Source organism: Cherax quadricarinatus, chromosome 78, assembly GCF_038502225.1.
Source record: "Cherax quadricarinatus isolate ZL_2023a chromosome 78, ASM3850222v1, whole genome shotgun sequence".
Classification (NCBI taxonomy): Eukaryota; Metazoa; Arthropoda; class Malacostraca; order Decapoda; family Parastacidae; genus Cherax; species Cherax quadricarinatus.
Window position 1 is genome coordinate 18,303,909 of NC_091369.1, and position 21,476 is coordinate 18,325,384.

General features: G+C 39.4%; 1 protein-coding gene across 3 annotated transcripts in view; it reads right to left on the reverse strand.

The window, feature by feature from the left end:
* Nucleotides 1-21,476, reverse strand: part of LOC128701486 (inactive hydroxysteroid dehydrogenase-like protein 1) — a 160,933-nt gene that overhangs the window by 50,487 nt on the left and 88,970 nt on the right. For 2 of the 3 annotated variants that reach the window (XM_070101752.1, XM_070101753.1), the window contains exon 5: nucleotides 14,467-14,596. The exons of the other annotated variant lie outside the window; for it this stretch is intronic. In XM_070101752.1, coding sequence (XP_069957853.1) covers nucleotides 14,467-14,596 — 130 coding nt within the window. The remainder of the gene's footprint in view (nucleotides 1-14,466; nucleotides 14,597-21,476) is intronic. 3 annotated transcript variants of the gene reach the window in all.

The window sequence follows — 21,476 nt, forward strand, 5'->3', positions numbered from 1 at the left end:
AATGAAAATGTGTATATTAACGTAATATACGACATTTAATGAGACTCAGTGATTATTATTATTATTATTTCTAATATGGTATCACTTGTGCAAGTCGTCTGCTACCACATCTCATATTTGTTTATTTATTCTACTGTGGGGTGTATTTATCATATTTAGATGTTATGCATCGTGTTTATTATATAATTTTGAAAAAATATCGTAGATGGATTAATGAAAATGTGTATATTAATGTAATATGACATTTAAATGAGACTCGGTGATTATTATTATCATTACTAATATGACGTCTGGAGACATAAAACACTCCTACTGATTTTAATGTGTACCTGCATGCCAGCACAGTATGTAAGTTTATTTAAGTACAGGTATACATAAGCATAATTATCAGAGTACAGTGGTCCCTCAATAATCGTCCATAATCCGTTCCTGGAAGTGGGACTATTATCGAAATGGGTGATTTACGAATCAATTTTCCCCATAAGAAATAATGTAAATTCAATTAATCCGTTCCTGAAGTATTAAAACAAAAAATTTTTTTACATGAAATATAGATGTAGTACATAAACAATACAGTGGCACATGATGAATTAAACATTAACAGAATAACACTTACCTTTATTGGCAATTCTTCTTTGTGTATGGAAGACTGGACAAGGAGACTGATTGGATGAATTACTGTTTGGAAGGGGAATCCCCTTTCATCAACACCTCGGGTACCAATTGCTTTTCTGGGGTTACTTCTCTTCTCTGTTTCTTAACGCCACTAGGACCACCTTGAGAGTCACTGGAGTCCTGTCTAGCAAAAAAACTATCCAGAGAGCTCTGTTTCTGGCGTCTCTTTAAAACTTCCCTAAAATGGGCCAAGACTCTGTCACTGTACAAGTTGCCGATATGGCTTGCAACATCCTTTTCTGGGTGATGTTTCTCCATAAATCTTTCCATCCTACCCCACATTTCAAAAATCTCCTTAATTTCTGAAGAAGGCACCTTCCTCCATCTCTCTTCCTTCTCCTCTGCAGCAAGATTCTGAGCTGCGATCTGTTGCTGTTCCTGCTGAAGCTCTTGCAGCTCCTCAGTGGTTAGCTCTTCGTTGTGGTCCTCCACCAACTCTTCCACATCCTCCAAACTCACATCCAACCCCATGGAACTCCCCAGTGCCACATTGGATTTAACAACTGACATAGGCTCATCAGGGTCAGCCCCAAACCCTTCAAAATCCCTCTTGTGGACACAATCTGGCCACAATTTTCTCCAAGCAGAGTTCAAAGTCTTGGTAGTCACTCCCTCCCAAGCCTTACCTATAAGGCTTATGCAATGGAGAATACTGAAATGCTCTTTCTAAAAATCTCGTAGGGTCAAGTGAGTGTCTGAGGTCACATTCAAGCACCTTTCAAACACTGCTTTGGTGTAGAGTTTTTTAAAGTTTGCAATGACCTGCTGGTCCATGGGCTGAAGGAGAGGAGTGGTATTCGGGGGCAAGAACTTTACTGTGATGAACCCAAACTCCTTCAGAATTAGGTCATCCAAGTTTGGAGGATGAGCAGGTGCATTGTCCATTACTAGGAGGCACTAGAGATCCAATTTCTTTTCCAGGAGGTAATTCTTCACACTAGGGCCAAACACTTCATTGAACCACTCTACAAAAATTTCCCTCGTGACCCATGCCTTACTATTAGATTTCCAAAACACACACAATTAACACTTCATAACATTGTTTTTCTTGAACACTCTGGGATTTTTAGAATGGTACACTAGTAACGGCTTCACTTTGAAATCCCCACTAGCATTAGCACAGAACATTAGCATCAGCCTGTCTTTCATAGGCTTGTGTCCTGGCAGCGCCTTTTCTTCCTGAGCAATGTAGGTCCTCTTTGGCATTTTCTTCCAAAAGAGGCCTGTTTCATCACAATTGAACACTTGTTCAGGTTTCAGTCCTTCACTGTTTATGTACTCCTTGAATTCATGCACATACTTTTCAGCCGCTTTGTGGTCCGAACTGGCAGCCTCACCACACTGTGTATGCCAGTACGCTTCTTAAATCTCTCAAACCAGCCTTTGCTGGTCTTAAATTCACATCATCACTAGTTGCAGGCAATTTCTTTACCAAATCGTCATGCAACTGCCTAGCCTTTTCACAAATAAGCGACGTCATAAGACTATCTCTTGCTAATTGTTTCTCATTTATCCACACCAATAATAACTTCTCAACATCTTTGAGTACTGGTGATCTCATTTTTGTCAGCATATTTACCCCCTTTGCAACAACAGTGTCCTTGATTTCCTTTTTCTTGGCTATGATGGAAGATATGGTTGTACGGGATTTGTTATACATCCTGGCCAGTTCGACCACACGTATGCCACTATCATATTGTTCAATGATGTTTTTCTTAAATTCAATCGTATTTCTCACCTTCTTTACCAAAGGCTTGGCACTAGGAGCTTTCTTTGGAGCCATGGTAGCTTATTTAGCACTTAAATAACTTGCAAGCACTAAAATAAATGAAATATTATGAAATATTTTGCTGGAGCACGTGAGGGGACCGTCACTCACTGGTAAACAATGGCACACTGGCTGGGAAGGAAAGACCGAGGCGGCTCGAGGCGGCTCAGACCGTGAGTACGCGTCCGGGACGAAGGACTATTAGCGAGTTACCGGACCATTTGCGAGCCAATATTTTGACGAAAAAACAGGACTATTTCCGAAATGGACGGCTTTCAGGCTGGACGATTATTGAGGGACCACTGTATACATAAAATATGAAATAATTTTTAAAAACGCTTAAAATTTTGGAGTTTCCAGACATAAATGGAAAGACTTAGTGCTTACAGATCTCAGAGAATGTAAACAAACCAGGTGGGGTGCAGTGACCGTATTAGAAAGTCAGGTGGGGGGAGCCGTATAGCGAGTTTTGGTCACAATTTGAAATGACCGTATTAGCGGAACGCCGTAAAGTGAAACGCCGTAAAGCGGGGCCCTATTGTACATACTGGTGTCTATTGCTAAGATATGATTTAAAGTACAGTAATTGAGTGAGTGTCCTCTGACCCTGTAATGTTCGAGTTTAAGGTGCAAGAGATAGTAGTCAACTGTATCAAATGCTTTCCATAGATCTATGAAGAGACCAATGGAATTTTCTTTTTTTCCAGCACTGTATATAGTAGCTTGAGCATATGTATAACTGCATCATTTGTGCTTTTGCTTGGTCTAAATCCAAATTGGCAGGGGTAAAGTATGTTGTGGGATACAAGGTAGGAGGAAACTTGCTTGTGTATTATTTTTTCAAAGATTTTAGATAGAAAGGGTAGGTTTGATATACAGCAGACCATCATTTAACATGGGTTTATTTGGCACAATTCAGGTATGGCATGACTGAGGAATTGCGGCACGGTAGTAATATGGACAGAGAAAGTATCAATTCAGCTAATGTTTAAGCAAACAATAGTAAATAAGAAAATTACATAAGGTGACTTATGCTTACTAGTAAAATCACAAAATGAGGTAGTTGATTATTTAATTACTAAGAGATTGTACAATGAAATTTGAACAATAATGGAGCAAAACATACACTACACTACGTAGGCTTTTAGGTTGGACATTGTTTAGTTATTCTCTGTAAGATTAGTATCCCTGAGAAATCGTGATAGATCATTCTCGTTCGTGATTGTGTACAGTTGACCTACATTTGTTTTCCTAACAAAAATTTTCCCATCCCGTGTGAAGCATTGGTGTATTGTGTCATTATTCTCCCGCTTAAGTTTTCTGACTCTATACAGGAGGTTCTGACGTTTTTTGGTAAGACACTCGTTTATGTATACCTCTTTCTTTACTTTAATAGATGCAATAATTAAGTCTTTTTTCCTGTCATGTGAGTGGAATCTAAGCATAACACTTTTTCTACCATGGGATCCTAGTAACCTGGCTTCTTTTATTTCTGACTCTGGTACAATAACACTTGTTTGGTCCTTTATGATCTGCAGAGTAATTTCTTTACTGTTTGTTTGGTTCATATCACTGGGAAAAAGTGGACTGTTAACTATTACTGCGTCTGATAGTTTATCTTGTTCAGTTTTATCTTCATGGAGAGCAAAGTAGTCACTGAACTGGTTATCTAAGTTGTTCTTCCATTCTTTTACTGCTGCTTCAACCTTTGTATTAAGAGATATTATTTGTTGGGTATGGCTATCTATGACTGTTTGGATGGTCTTGTCACAGTTAGTCATTCCTGGTGTTGATAACTTTTGTTCAAGACTGAGGATTTTGTTCTCGAGTTGTGTCATCCTGGTGTCTTGTTTTGTTAGCGTCTCTCGAAGATTCATATTTTCAATAACTAAGGTGGAGATGCATGTCTTTAGGGTATCTGGATCGTTGGTCATACCTGAGAGACTACTTGGTAGGTTGAATCCGGGGAAGAGAGGGGAGGATGGGCTGGTGGCAGCCATGTTTGTTGTTATTGTTGTGGTGTCGCCTTGAGCGGTGGTGAGTGGGGTGGTTGCTGGGCCGGCGTCCTCCTGGCTACACTTGTTGAATAGTTGATTTTTCGGTGTTTTCTTGCTGGCCTTGGTGCTGTTTCCTCTTAGACTGCGCCTCATAATACTACAGGAATTGTTGTAGTTAAGAAGAAGTTGTAGTTATACAAAGCTTAGGGTTATGTTGTTCGGCTGGAAGCGGGGTGTTGCTTTCGGTTTGTGGGCAGTCTTCCTTTGATCTCTATTATTTTCGATTTGTAGGTTTCACTGTTGGTAATCTTTGGTCATTCTGGGTGCTACGTTGGGTAGTGCAGTTTTGCTTGTAACTAGGTCATCATAGGAGCATTGGTAGCTCTGATAGTTGGAGAAAAGTACGGAGCTTGAAAGTCGCTGCTGCCTCTGCCGCTAACCGCTTAGGATCCCAGTCGACCAAATTCTTAGCTATTTCACTAGTATTACTTCTATTTTATCAATTGAGCACAAGAAATCGCCCAGTCAACTGTTTCAACTACCCAGTACAGAGGACCCCCGACTTACGATATTAATTCATTCCAGAAGTCTGTTCGGGTGCCGTTACCGAACGAATTTGTTCCCATAAGGAATATTGTAAATTAGATTAGTCCGTTTCAGACCCCCAAAAATACACGTACAAAAGCACTTACAAAAATACACTTACGTAATTGTTCAAGTTGGGAGCTGATCATGTGGCGGGGGCCCACTGTGAAGTGATCGGAAATTGGTAATTTGACTAATTTCACACAGTTCAAAATATCCCAATTTCAAAATAGGGTCTAGAATAAACAATGCAGGCATTTCTGGCACTAAAATAACGTTAGTTACATTTCCAGGCTTTACAAATGAATTCCATTTTTATTTTTTATTCACGTAATGAATTTTTATTCACACCTAACAATAGAAGAGTTACTGTTATGCAATATTGTAATAATTGTATAAATAATGTCAGCGTATTCACGAACACACATTAGACCCACCAGCTGACGTGTATTGGATGCGTGTTGTCATTTGTTTACTCTTAAACATCAGCAAAAATCGGACATTTCCGCTACTTTGACCTCAGTTTCAAGCCCTTTTCAGTACTAAAAACAATCAGAATCATCTCTATTTCTGTAATATATCTTCAGTTTTATCAAATGAGACCAAGAAACTGTGAATGCAACTGTAAAAAAAATATGGAAAACACCGCATAACACTAATGCACCACATAGATGTATTCTCTCACATCTAGGCCCAGATTTATCGCTCACAGCTTATCTGAGTGAGCCGAGCTCATGGCATAGAAATACAGCTTGGACTCTGGCTTCAGAGCCGTAGAACTATGGGACGGATCCTCGAAGGGTTGAGGTGATTGGCTGTTGTAGATCCCCAAGCACAAATACCATAGGTGATGCAAGGGTATACTAGAGAGTGATATAAAGTAAGGAGTGCCCTTTGGGGTACATAGTATCATATCTTGGAAAGGATACCTACTGTTTTGGAAACTTTCTGAATTATATGCTGGATGTGGGTCTGAAATTTAAGATTATAGACTTAGAAATTTGCCCTCAGTGTGTCTTGTAATGGGTGAACCATACTCACTTTTTTTTTTAACAATATTTTTGAAGCTGTCAGCAAAAAATGAAATTTTGTTGTTACATATTTTTGGACCTTTTATTTTCATGGAGTTTCTACCCAGTTTAAGTCAAACACTGAATGTAAACAAGATATTTGCTTGTTGTAGTGTTTCTGTGCATTCTTTTGTAGAAATAATAATGATAATATCTATAATAAACATAATATTTATAGTTAATATAGGTACAGGTCCTAGATCACAAATCCGGCTTCATTGGGATCTGTAGTGTGCCGGATTACCGAGTTTGCTGGATTACAGAGTGGTTAGGTTAGAATACACTTAATAAAATTAACCAACTTGACTTATACAAAGTTCATTAAATATCGGCAAAAATCAAACATTTCCGCTACTTTCTGGTACTTTTTTGTCATGAGAGCAATCAAAATCATGTCTATTTCTGTAATAAATCTTCCATTCTATCAAATGAGACCAAAAAAACAAGAATATAACCATAAAAACCATGCAAAAATATACTGCAAAGAGGCGGCTAATTGCTGAGAAGAACTCCCTTATTTATCGTCCGTCTTTTTTATTTTTGTTGTATGTTAAGCATCTTTCCATCATACATTGCCCAAGTTTCAATGAGATAGCCCAATAAACAACTGAGAAAAAAAAAATATTTACCAAAAATCATATATGGCAAGGCCAAGCCAGGTACTGGAAATACGTCATTTTGTCTGACTTTTTTGGATTATCCTAGGTTCTCTATACATATGCTATGTATGATAATCTACGTAACTGTATTTGTGTATACCTGAATAAACTTGCTTATTTACTTACTTTTAGTCTATCGACTGAGCACAAGAAACCGCCCATTCACTTATTTCAACTACCCAATAAAGTGGTCAGAAATTGACAATCTGGTCAATTTCACACAAATTTCAACAGATACTAATTTCAAAATAGGGTCCAGAATAAACAATACAGACATTCCTGGCACTTAAATAACATTTTCTCTTCAGTCATGGCTCCAGGCCCCTCTTATGTTACTCTTGCTTACCATTTGGATTTTTTATTCACAAAAAAATAGAAGATTTACTGTTATGCAGACTGCTGCATTATTGTAATAATTGTATAAATAATGCCAACTCATTCTTGACTCCGTATTGGAATTTGGACTGGCAGGCGGACAGGTATTGGACAATGACGTCATTTGTTTACTCTTGAGCTTCGCTAAAGAATAGAACATTTTTGCTACTGTGAGCGCAATTTCAAGGTACTTTTCATCATGAAAGCAATCAAAATCATATCTATTTCTGTAATATATCTTTCATTCTATTAAATGAGACTGAAAAAACAAGAATATAACCATAAAAACCATACAAAAATATACTGCTAAATGGCCGCTAATGGCTGAGAAGTGAACTCCGCTATTTATGGTCTGATTTCTTTCATTTTTGGTGTACGTTTAGAAGTACCTTTCCATCATACATTGTCCAAGTTTCGATAAGATAACCCAACAAACAATTGAGAAAATAATAATAAATAATAATAATAATAATAATAATAATATCTTTATTTACTACACGTATATGCACAAGGTATACAGGCCTAGCTGGCATCAGTGACATACTACTATATAGAAAGCCACTTGTTATGCAGAGTATTTCAGACAAATTAGGTGAGTGTCCCAGGATGTGACCCACACCAGTCTACTAACACCCAGGTACCCATTTACTGATGGGTGAACATAGACAACAGGTGTAAAGAAACACGCCCAATGTTTCTACCCTGGCTGAGAATCGAATATTTTATTATTTTATTATCACACCGGCCGATTCCCACCAAGGCAGGGTGGCCCGAAAAAGAAAAACTTTCACCATCATTCACTCCATCACTGTCTTGCCAGAAGGGTGCTTTACACTACAGTTTTTAAACTGCAACATTAACACCCCTCCTTCAGAGTGCAGGCACTGTACTTCCCATCTCCAGGACTCAAGTCCGGCCTGCCGGTTTCCCTGAATCCCTTCATAAATGTTACTTTGCTCACACTCCAACAGCACGTCAAGTATTAAAAACCATTTGTCTCCATTCACTCCTATCAAACACGCTCACGCATGCCTGCTGGAAGTCCAAGCCCCTCGCACACAAAACCTCCTTTACCCCCTCCCTCCAACCCTTCCTAGGCCGACCCCTACCCCGCCTTCCTTCCACTACAGACTGATACACTCTTGAAGTCATTCTGTTTCGCTCCATTCTCTCTACATGTCCGAACCACCTCAACAACCCTTCCTCAGCCCTCTGAATCGAATATTTACCAAAAATCATACATGGTTAACCCAAGCCAGGTACTAGAAATAAGCCACGTTGTCTGACTTTTTTGGGGTTATCCTAGGTTCTCTACATATATGCTGTTATGTGTTTCAGTTTTATGGTGCAGTACTAGTGTATGTCACAGTTAGCCATGTGCTATACTCCGTTTTCTCTAATATAAGCCCCCAAGACAGGGATAGGAGAATGATACTTGTATTCCATATCCTCTTCATACCTCCGTCGAATTGCTCAGTATTATGCCAAATATTATTCATTCTGGAGTATTTAAAATGTTTTATGTTATTTATATTGTTTATTATGTCATATTAGATCAATTGTGATAGGCAAATAAGCTGTAGTGTTGATATTAGCGTAATAATAAAGCATATTCCCCTGCATCACAAGACTGAGCTCATGGCAGCTGACAGTGGTTTCAAAGCCACCTTATCTTTAATGGACAATGTACTGTGTAGGTGCTTTACACAGCAAAAAGTGCTTCTTTTATTCATTGGAACCATGGCTACAGCTAAAAGTAAGCAGTTTATAACAAATGGAGAAAAAGAAATTAGAATGACTTATGCAGCAAGTAGCGCCACCAAACAGTAGCAGCAGGTTGGTGTGGCGACCCTGGAAATTTGAAAATATGCTAGCTGAAATTAGTGCCGAATAACTGAAGGAACCAAATAACTGATTGCCGGATTTGTGATGGCGGACCTGTAGTAGGTTGGTAGACAGCAACCACCTAGAGAAGTACCCCCATCCCACTAAATTGAGTGTAAAACAGAAACCTGTAATTGTTTTACTTTCAATTCAATTCAGTTCAATTCAAGTTCATTCTCTATAATGGTTACAATGTGGAGTTTACAGGTTTTGGGTATTTTGTGGTTTACATGTTATAAAATATTAATTACAGAGGGGGCCACTAGGACACCTAGCATGGCTAGGCATTTGAAGCAGACTTAGATTAATTCTTAACATTAAATCCTTACAGATGATGGTATTAAGGCTAAGTGACTACATCATAATTTGTGAGTTTAGCAATGTGAATGCTTTTGTTTTGGCACAATACAAGGTGTCTATATTTGAGTATCATAGGCAAACTTATGACTAGTTAGGATTTATTATTTTAAGAGTAAGATTAGTATTCTGGGTTTACAGTCAGTGGGTGAGTGAGTGTAATTTTGAACCACCAAGTGGTTATCATGTAGTTAGTTGTCAGGGTGGATCACTGAGATAAAATGTTTTCTAATTGTAGTTTTGAAAGTGATGAATGTGTCTGCAGTTGTAGAGTTTTCAGGTAGGGTGGTCCAGATTTTAGGTCCTTTGAAATACATGGAATTTTTGTAAAGGTTTAGTCGAACACGGGGAATGTCATAGAGATGTTTGTGTCTGGTGTTATGCCTGTGGATCCTGTCACAACTATCAAGAAAGCATTTTAGGTCAAGGTTAATATTGGAATTTAAGGTCCTGTAGATATAGATTGCACAGTAGTAAGTGTGGATGTTCTGAACAGGGAGTAAGTTTAGATCTATGAAGAGTAGGGGGGTGTGTTGCCAGGGATGGGATTTAGTGATTATTCTTACTGCGGCTTTTTGTTGGGTTATTATTGGCTTTAGGTGTGTTGCTGCAGTTGAACCCCAAGCACAGATAGCATAGGTGAGGTATGGATATATAAGTGAATGGTATAGTGTGAGAAGGGCAGTTTGCGGCACGTAGTATCGTATCTTGGAGAGGATCCCCACCATTTTGGATACTTTTTTTTTGTTATGTGTTGGATATGGGTGCTGAAATTTAGGTTGTTGTCGAGGTATAGGCCAAGGAATTTGCCCTCATTATGTCTGGCAATTAGAGTGTTGTCGATCTTAATGTTAAGTTGCGCAACACCTGCTCTGCTACCAAACATAATATAGTAGGTTTTGCCGGTGTTAAGTGTAAGTTTATTGGCTGTCATCCAAGTCGATATTTTGAGCAGCTCCTCATTAACAATGGTGTTGAGGGTGGCAAGATTAGGGTGGGAGATGACATAAGTCGTGTCATCAGCAAAGAGAATGGGTTTCAGGTGTTGGGATATGTTTGGAAGATCATTGATGTAAATGAGGAAAAGCAGGGGCCCAAGGACACTTCCCTGTGGAACTCCAGTATCAAGTGGCCGTATTGATGAGGCTGTGTCTTTAATGGTGACATACTGATACCTATTAGAAAGGTAGGATTTAAAATTTGCAAGCGCATGGCCTCTTATACCATAGTGGTCAAGTTTGTGGAGTAGGATGTCGTGGTCTACTGTGTCAAACGCTTTTCTTAGGTCAATAAAAATTTCTAGTGGATATTCCTTATTTTCCAGTGCTGTGTAAAGCAGGTCTAGCATTTTTATAATTGCATCATTAGTGCTTTTATTTTTCCTGAATCCAAATTGGCAGGTGTTGAGTATGTTTTGTGACGTTATAAATGAATATAGTCTCCTGTGCACGAGTTTCTCGAAGATTTTGGATAGCAATGGTAAGTTTGATATTGGCCTATAGTTGTTTATGTCTGTAGAGTCACCACCTCTATGTATTGGTGTAACCCTTGCTGTCTTGAGTAGTGTCGGGAAAGTGCTAGTTTCTAGTGACTTGTTAAAAAGTAATGTAATAGCATGCAAAAGGACATGGGCCGCTCGCTTGTACAATAATGGTGGGACGTGAGACAGATTCCCCGAGTTATTTTTAAGTGACTTTATGATCGCAGTGACTTCCGTGGGCTCAGTTGGTACAAGATAGGAACTTGGGAAATTCCCATCTAGGTAGTCCCCGGCACGGGCATTGGTACGTGGGATTTTACTGGCGAGATTAGATCCTATGTTTGAGAAGAAGTCGTTTATCTTGTTAGCTGTATCAGTGGGATGCAGTGGTGTTTCATGAGGTTTAGTTAGAACAATATTCTTGGTTTTTTTCAGTTTCTGGGAAAGTGTTTTCCAGGTCTTTTTTATATCTCCTCTTGTGTCAGTGAATCTGCTGGAGTAGTACAGTTGTTTGGCTTTCTTTATTAATTTGATGAGAACTGTTGAATATTGTTTAAGAATATCTTTGTGTATTAAGCCCTGTCTATATTGCTTTTCATATTGGTGTTTCTTATCAATGGATTTCAGAATGCTGCTGGTTAGCCATGGGCAACCAAGCCGTTTATTCGTGATCTGTTTCGTTTTTATAGGACAATGTTTGTTGTATAGTCTTAAGTATTTTGTTAAGAAAAATGTTTGTTAAGAAAAATGTCTGTAGGATTGCTGGTCTCTTTTTTTCTGTCTCATAAACATGCAAGATTTCAGGTACATCTTGCTACTTCTCTTTACACTTAGGTCACACTACACATGCATGTACAAGCACACCTCTGGTTAACTGATTAACTAAGCAATGATATATTCAGTGGTACAAAAATTATTGTAAAACAGATAACAATTTAGTACAAATGAGTATTACAAAGACAGGTCATATGGTGATTTACTGTGTTGCTGTGTAATCAGTAGAATGGAGTATTCTGTTAGGTAATGAAGTTAAATAGTAACAAAGTTTGATTGGGTAACAGGTTGACATTTATGAGATACAATAATGAGATACATATATGAGATACAATTTATGAGATACAATTATTCATTATTTATTTAGTTATGGATGAGTAAGTGATTTTTGAGAAGAGACTTCTGGCAAGACAGTGATGGAGTGAATGATGGTGAAAGTTTTTCTTTTTCGGGCCACCCTGCCTTGGTGGGAATCAGCCAGTGTGCTAAAAAAATAAAAAAAAGTAACAAAAAAATAAAATAAAATAATGCGACTTTGCTGAAGTTGTGGATGTTGCTGCCACCAGGTCATTAAGGGTCAACTTCACGCCTTTCTATCTCGGTAACTACTGATCGAAAAATTTTCTTTTATTACCTACAGAAAATTATTAAACTTTACTTCTGTAAGAATTTTTTTTTTTTTTTTGTTCAAAAATTCTTTGACCCTGGCACACCCTTTGAGATTTGGCCTCTGGACCCTGAAAGGGTTTTAACCGACTGACCGACCCTGAAGAGTTATACAACTGATGGTAAGGCAGCTGATGCCTTACTGTCAGTTGTATAACCCTTCAACTGTCCAAACGTAGATCTACATTTTTGCGTGGAGTGCTCCGACCTTGATTTTCTCCATAAGAAAGCATGTGAAAAAACGTATATCTATGTCCAGAGCACTACGCGAGTGAGCGTAGATCTACGTTTTGACAGTGTAAGGGATAATATACTGCAGGGTAAAATAGAACAATGATCTCTTTCTTCATCTCTATAGTAATTCTCACCCTTATTCCTGTAGGGTTGGCACTAGAAGCTTTCTTGGGGCCCATGGTCACTTATTTTGCAGATGAAATTACCAAAAATGCTGTAATAATACGAAATGTTCCGATTGTATGCTTGGATGCTACCGCGGAGGCTGGCTTGTAAACAATGCCACCGGCGGAACATGTGAGGCTGGCTCAGGCCACACATAGACACGTCTCGGACGAATAACGTTAAGCGAGTTTTTTAGCGCTATGTGAAGCAAAATTTTAGCGATAAAATGTATTGCTATGCGGATTTAACGTTATGTGATGCCAACGTTATGCGAGGGTCCACTGTATATTGTGCATGTATCCTTCTTCTGTGAATAGGAAAATGTATATTTCATGTGGTAAAAAATTTTTTTTTTCATACTTTTGGGTTTCTGGAATGGATTAATTTGATTCCCATTATTTCTCATGGGGAAAATTAATTCAACTTATGATAATTTTGTCTAACGATGAGCTCTCTGAAACGGATTAACGTCGTAAGTCGAGGATCCACTATACCTTCCATTCCCTCCCAAGTCAGTAAGTCATTCAATCAAGTCAGTTAAGTCAGTCAGTCAGTCAATTCAGTAAGTAATTCAATTAAGTGAGTCAGTCAGTCAGTTAGTAGGTCAAAACACAATTCAGAAACACAGCTAGCTTGTAGGAGAGAAGTGGAACTGAACATGTATTCACGAAAGCTCGCATGATGGTGTTGGGAGTGTTGGGGAACGGCAGTACACCTTGCGGTGAAATCATAGATTAACACAAGCAGGTGTGCAGGAATGGCCACCACCACTTGTCACATAATGACATATTTTATTCATTCTAGAGTATATATCAGGTTTCCATGTTATTTATATAGTTTATTATGTCATTTCAGACAAATTGTGATAAATAAATAAGCCATAGAGTTGATATTAGTGTCATATTCAAGTATTTTGAACTGCCTCCTGAGAACAGGAATTCCGCTGGAAAGGATTAACAGCATTTCAATTAATTTAAATGAGGAAAATTGACTCAGCATATGAACAGATTGGGATATGAGCAAGGTCAGGGAATAGATTAAACTCATAAGCCGAGGTTCCACTGTACATGTGTATTTCTAGACAATAGTATATGACTAAGGTAAGTGATAATGTTTACCTGTCAATGTTTGTGTGGTTATTGTGTAGCATACAACGAGTGAATATATATACAATATGCCTTATATTGGTCTCACAGGCCATAAAATATTAACCTTTAAACTGTCCAAACAGATCTACGTTCATGCGTAGTGCTCCAAAAGTAGATCTACGTTGTTTAACATACTTTCAAATATAACAAAAAAAAAAATGTAGATCAAAGTTTTTTACACATTTTCAAATGTAAAAAAAGAAAAAGAAGCTCTACGTTTTTTTACATACTTTCAAATGTTGAAAAAACGTAGATCTATGTTTGGACAGTTTAAAGGTTAAAAAATAAAAGAAAAAAGAATAAAAGTAAATATAATATCACCGAGTGACTGGCAGTCAGCAATGTTGCCATAAGCGGTTCACTTTCTGTCAACCTCACACTTCTGTATCTCAATAAGTACTGATTGCAATTTTTTTTTTTGTCCAATAACACTCGCAAAAAGATTCTCTATCATTTCATGAGAATTTTTTTTTTTCGAATATTTTTCGACCATGAGAAAGAGTTTAGGATAGGGGCTCTCGACCCTCAAAGGGTCAAGGATCGAGGGTCTCAACCCTGAAAGGGTTAACACGATATCACATAAAACATAATTTTCAGGGACACTGACTTCCTGTAGTGTACACTCTTACCTTCTTTGTGTATAGCAGGATCAAAATTATTCATATTTGTCCAAACTGTACAAGGAACAAGAGTCTGTACAGTGATGCCAGATGATCTACACTCAAATTCCACAATTTCAGAAAAGCGATTGACAAAGGCCTGAAATAGAATACATAGTTATTGATATTTTTATGTGAAAGTTGCTCCTGACTGCAAATTATTTTTATTATTATTCTTATCATCACTGTTAATGTTAAATATAATATTTTTTTCATCAAACCAGCCATGAACACACATTACTGTTTAATTTTTTTTCCAGTAGTTCTTTCATGAAGTAGTCTAACATCACCGTGAGCTAATCCGGATCTGCCCGGATTCATCCAACAACCGGATTCAAACGGATTCATTGATAACAATGTATCCTCTGACAGGTTTCCCTAATTGACAGGGCTCTACACGCCTTATTAAACACTCAAACAGTAACTACAACAAACTGTTACAATACAGATAAACAGATCTACTGTTAAGGTGTTTATTAGGAAAAATATATACAGAGATTCACTAGCTGGATTACCGGATTTGCTGGATTTGGGCGAATTCAAATGAATTTCACTGGATTCGGGTGGATTCAAACACTCTTTATGGAAATAAAGCCAGATTTGGGCAGATTCAAATGGTTTCACTGGAAATAAAGCCAAATTGGAAGAACTGTTACAAAAAATTAAATACATCAGGGAATTATAGACTAGCTAGCTAGGAGAGTTGTCTAATATTGCTAAGATGAACACTACCATGAAGATCTGCGTAGTCTGCAGAAAGGGTAAGGGATGAAGACAGGCCTGGATTGCCTGCCATCTGTGTGGTTAGTGGTCACATAGTATATGCAGGGATTTTAAACTAGTGACCACACTTGACAAACTCAGAGAGTTGTTTTTGGGTCTGCCCAAATGAGATACACCTGTATGAGGAAATGACATCTATATTAAAAGACAAGAACACCAATAAAACATCCTTCTTGAAAGACATGTCAGCATGGTATGACAGCTGGGGAAAAAAGATGGGTGGGAGGGACAGGGCTGTCTTGGACAGTGCTCCTGAGGGTGCTAGTGCTGTCTTGGAGGACAGGGCTGTCTTGGACAGTGCTCCTGAGGGTGCTAGTGCTGTCTTGGAGGACAGTGCTGAGGGTGCTAGTGTTGTCCTGGAGGAAAGTGCTCCATTGGGTCCTAGTGATGTCTTAGAAGATAGAGCTCAAGATGGTACTAGTGTTGACCTGGAGGCACTGAAGACAACCTTATTCAATCCACAGAGGTTCAAAATAGAGATCCTGCAGGAGATGGATCAAAATGGGATGAGGCCTCAGTGAACAGTGTCAACACACTACCAGCAAAACCTGGTGGAAGCATTGATGTCCACACAGGGGTAAAAAATATTGAGGAAACAGGAAAAATAAATGCACTAGCAGTGAATGCAGCTACAATAAATCCTAGCAAACAGAAGAACAATCTATGTAAATACTATATGCCTTGGGTATCTGCAGGCATGGTTTATCTGGTAAAACAGGTGGGACATGCACCTTTGACCATCCCATAAAATGCTGCACCCACGTGACAACAGAAGAGCGCAACTTCCTTTCTTGCAACCTATTTCACCCAAAAATGTGTCACTCATCAATCCATGAAAGAAAATGCTACAATGCATATTGCCAGGCATATCATCTAGAGGGGACTAGAAGACACAGACCAGACAGACTATGGGAAACAAAAGAGAGGACCAACAACCTCTCCAGGGACAGAGGTTTTTTAGGACCAGAAGGGAAAAAAGACTGGCAAGAAATGACAATAATCCTACACCACCTGAAAACACTTCTGGAGCAGAGGCATGGACATTGGCCTCTACCCCAGAACAACAGATATTAGAGTCAGCAAATAACCCCCCCCCCTAAATTCCACCAATACAACATTTGTTTTTGCAAACATACAGGGTCTAAAGCCGTCAAAAAACAACAAAATTCCTTACATCAAGGGACTGCTCACGAAGTCAAATGCAATGTTTGCAGCATTCACAGCGACCCACATAAAGGATCATTTTGGCAACGAAATATGGATCCCAGGTCATAACCTATTCCGATGCGACAGACTAAACAGGCAACAAGGGGGGGTTGGCCTGTATGTCACAGAGTCGCTCATTTGCACAGAACTACTAAATGCCTCAAATGATGTAGTTTTGGCGGTAAAGATAGAAAACCAAAACCTTGTCGTTGTGGTAGTACACAAGCCTCCAGATACAACTTCCCAGAAATTCGAGGAGCAGCTTGAGAAAATTAACCACTGTCTGGAAAATCTTGCAACTCCTGCCCCAAACATCTTACTACAAGGAGATTTCAACCTGAGACACCTAAAATGAAACAGTATAGCAAACAATGTTTTAGCAGAGATCACTCCGGGAGGCAGCTCAGATGAAAATTCACACACACACACACACACACACACATGAACTACTAAATCTCTGCAACAAATTCACCAGCAAATAGTTGAACCTACAAGACTAGAAAATACGCTGGACCTCATCTTCACTAACAATGATGATCTGATATGTAATATAACTGTATCACGGACAATTCACTCAGATCACAACATAACAGAAGTACAGACATGTATGTACAAGGCTCCGGACCAGCAAAATGTGAGCAGTCATGAAGGTCTCTTCACGAAATTCAATTTCAATAACAAAAACATACAATGGGACCAAGTAAACCATGTCCTAAATGAAACAATCTGGGAAGATATCCTAAACAACACGGACCCAGACATCTGACTTGAAAAAGTTAATTCTGTGGTTCTTGAGATCTGCTCAAGACACATTCTATTAAGAAAAAGAAAGGGAGGATGTAAACTAGAAAGAGAAAGACGTTCCCTATACAGACAAAGGCGAAGAGCCATAAAGCTGCTGAGTGGGGTCAATATCTGAAATATGAAGGGAGGCACTATTCAATGAAATTCAATGAAATTGCAAATATCGAACTTAAGCTGAAGGAATCTTATAGGAGACAAGAATCACAGGAAGAACTAAAAGCCATAAAGGAAATTGAAAACAAAAAACAAAATACTTCTTCTCTTATGCCAGATCTAAGGGAAAAACAACATCCAGTATTGGACCCCTGCTTAGGCAGGATGGGACATACACAGATGATAGCTAAGAAATAAGTGAGATACTAAAGTCCCAATATGACTCAGTGTTCAGCGATCCAATGCCCACTCTAAGGGTCGACAATCCAAATGAATTCTTCATGAATGAAACCCAAAATTTGGTCATCGAAAAACTCTCGGATATTATTATAACTCCAAAAGATTTTGAAGAGGCAATTAATGACATGCTCATGCACTCTGCCCCAGGCCCAGACTCTTGGAACTCCGTGTTCGTCAAGAACTGCAAGAAGTCCTTATCGCGTGCCTTCAGCATTTTATGGAGAGGGAGCATGGACACAAGAGTCATCCCACACACACTAAAAACAACGGACATAGCCCCACTCCACAAAGGTGGCAGTAAAGCAATTGCAAAGAACTACAGACTGATAGCACTAACATCCCGTATCATAAAAATCTTTGAGAGGGTTCTAAGAAGCAAGATAGCCAACCACCTAGATACCCATCAGTTACACAACCCAGGACGACATGGGTTTAGAGCAGGTCGCTCCTGCCTGTCCCAGCTACTGAACCACTATGACAAGGTCCTGCATGCTGTAGAGGATAAATAAAATACAGATGTAGTATACACAGACTTTGCAAAAGCTTTTGACAAGTGTGACCATGGTGTAATAGCACACGAAATGAGGGATAAAGGAATAACAGGAAAAGTTGGTAGATGGATCTACAACTTCCTGACAAATAGAACACAGAGTAATAGTAAACAGAGTAAAGTCCCAGGCAGCCATGGTAAAAAGTGCTATTCCACAAGGCACAGTACTCACTCCCATTCTCTTCCTCATCCTCATTTCTGACAGAGATGTAAGCCACAGCTCCGTGTCTTCCTTTGCGGATGACACCCGGATCACCATGGCAGTGACCTCCATCAAAGACACTGCGAGACTCCAAGCAGACATCAACCAAATCTTCGAATGGGCCACTCAAAACAATATGAAGTTCAATGAGGAGAAATTTCAACTACTCAAATACGGAAAACTTGAAGAAATTAAAAATGTGTCAGGGTATACCACAAATTCTAACCATACAATAGAGCAGAAAAGTAATGTGAAGAGCCTGGGAGTGATAATGTCAGAGGATCTCACCTTTAAAGATCACAACAATGTATCTACCTCATCCGCTAGGAAAATGATAGGATGGATAATGAGAACCTTCAAAACTAGGGACGCCAAGCCCATGATGATTCTCTTCCAAATCGCTTGTGCTCTCTAGGCTGGAATACTGCTGTACATTAATGGCCCCCTTCAAGGCTGGTGACATTGCAGACCTGGAGAGTGTACAAAGAACTTTCATGGCACACACAAGTGCGATAAGGCACCTAAACTACTGGGAACAATTGAAGGTCCTTGATCTGTATTCCCTCAAACTCAGGTGCAAGAGATACACGATAAGGTTTGGAAGGTACCAAACCTGCACACAAAAATCACTCCATATGAAAGCAAAAGACTTGGCAGGAGATGCAACATTCCCCCACTGAAAAGCAAGGGTACCACGAGTACAGTGAGAGGCAACACAATAAGTGTCTAGGGCCAAAGACTGTTCAATTGCCTCCCAGCATACATAAGGGGAATTACCAATAAACCCCTGGCTGTCTTCAAGAAGGCACTGGACAGGCACCTAAAGACAGTACCTGACCAGCTGGGCTGTGGTTCATACGTCAGCTTGTGTGCGGCCAGCAGTAAAAGCCTGGTTGATCAGACCCTGATCCACCATGAGGCCCGGTCTCAGACCGGGCCGCGGGGGCATTGACCCCCGAAACCCACTCCAGGTATGATCCACTGAGACAGTGACCTAAAAAGAAATATATAACTTTCTCTTTTTAAATTTAGTAATGTATACAGGAGAAGGGGTTACTAGCCCCTTGCTCCTGGCATGTTAGTGGCCTCTTATGACACACATGGCTTAGAAGAAGAATTCTGTTCCACTTACCCATGGAGATAAGAGGAAATAAACAAGATCAAGAACTACTAAGAAAATAGAAGAAACCCAGAGGTGTGCTTGTACATGCATGTGTAGTGTGACCTAAGTGTAAAGAGAAGTAGCAAGATGTACCTGAAATCTTGCATGTTTATGAGACAGAAAAAAAGAGACCAGCAATCCTACAGACATTTTTCTTAACAAAATACTTAGACTATACAACAAACATTGTCCTATAAAAACGAAACAGATCACGAATAAACGGCTTGGTTGCCCATGGCTAACCAGCACCATTCTGAAATCCATTGACAAGAAACACCAATATGAAAAGCAATATAGACAGGGCTTAATACACAAAGATATTCTTAAACACTATTCATCAGTTCTCACCAAAGTAATAAAGAAAGCCAAACGACTATACTACTCCAGTAGATTCACAGACACTAGAGGAGATATAAAAAAGACCTGGAAAACACTCTCTCAGATTCTAGGGACCCACAAACTGAAAAAAACCAAGAATATTGTCCTAACTAAACCTAATGAAACACCAGACCAACATAATGAGACTAGTCACGAGAGAGCATTCACCAAATTCAACTTCAATAACAAAAACATAATGTGGGACCAAGTAAACCAAGTCCTAACCGATATAAGCTGGGAAGATATACTAAGCAACACAGACCCCAACTTATGCCTAGAACAGATTAACTCGGTGGCACTCGATGTATGCACAAGGCTTATTCCTCTAAGAAAAAGGAGGAGTAGATGTAAAATAGAAAGAGACAGGCGCTCCCTTTACAGGCGACGGAAAAGAATAACAGAGCGGCTAAAAGAGGTCAATATATCTGAAATGCCTAGGGAGACACTGGTCAGAGAAATAGCAAGCATCGAACTTAAGCTAAAAGAATCCTTTAGGAGTCAGGAATCGCGGGAAGAACTAAAAGCCATAAATGAAATCGAAAGAAACCCAAAGTATTTCTTCTCCTATGCCAAATCAAAATCGAGAACAACGTCCAGTATTGGGCCCCTACTTAAACAAGATGGGTCCTACACAGATGACAGCAAGGAAATGAGTGAGCTACTCAAGTCCCAATATGACTCAGTTTTTAGCAAGCCACTAACCAGACTGAGAGTCGAAGATCAAAATGAATTTTTTATGAGAGAGCCACAAAATTTGATTAACACAAGCCTATCCGATGTTATCCTGATGCCAAATGACTTCGAACAGGCGATAAATGACATGCCCATGCACTCTGCCCCAGGGCCAGACTCATGGAACTCTGTGTTCATCAAGAACTGCAAGAAGCCTCTATCACGAGCCTTTTCCATCCTATGGAGAGGGAGCATGGACATGGAGGTTGTCCCACAGTTACTAAAAACAACAGACATAGCCCCACTCCACAAAGGGGGCAGTAAAGCAACAGCAAAGAACTACAGACCAATAGCACTAACATCCCATATCATAAAAATCTTTGAAAGGGTCCTAAGAAGCAAGATCACCACCCATCTAGAAACCCATCAGTTACACAACCCAGGGCAACATGGGTTTAGAACAGGTCGCTCCTGTCTGTCTCAACTATTGGATCACTACGACAAGGTCCTAAATGCACTAGAAGACAAAAAGAATGCAGATGTAATATATACAGACTTTGCAAAAGCCTTCGACAAGTGAGACCATGGCGTAATAGCGCACAAAATGCGTGCTAAAGGAATAACAGGAAAAGTCGGTCGATGGATCTATAATTTCCTCACTAACAGAACACAGAGAGTAGTTGTCAACAGAGTAAAGTCTGAGGCAGCTACGGTGAAAAGCTCTGTTCCACAAGGCACAGTACTCGCTCCCATCTTGTTCCTCATCCTCATATCTGACATAGACAGGGATGTCAGCCACAGCACCGTGTCTTCCTTTGCAGATGACACCC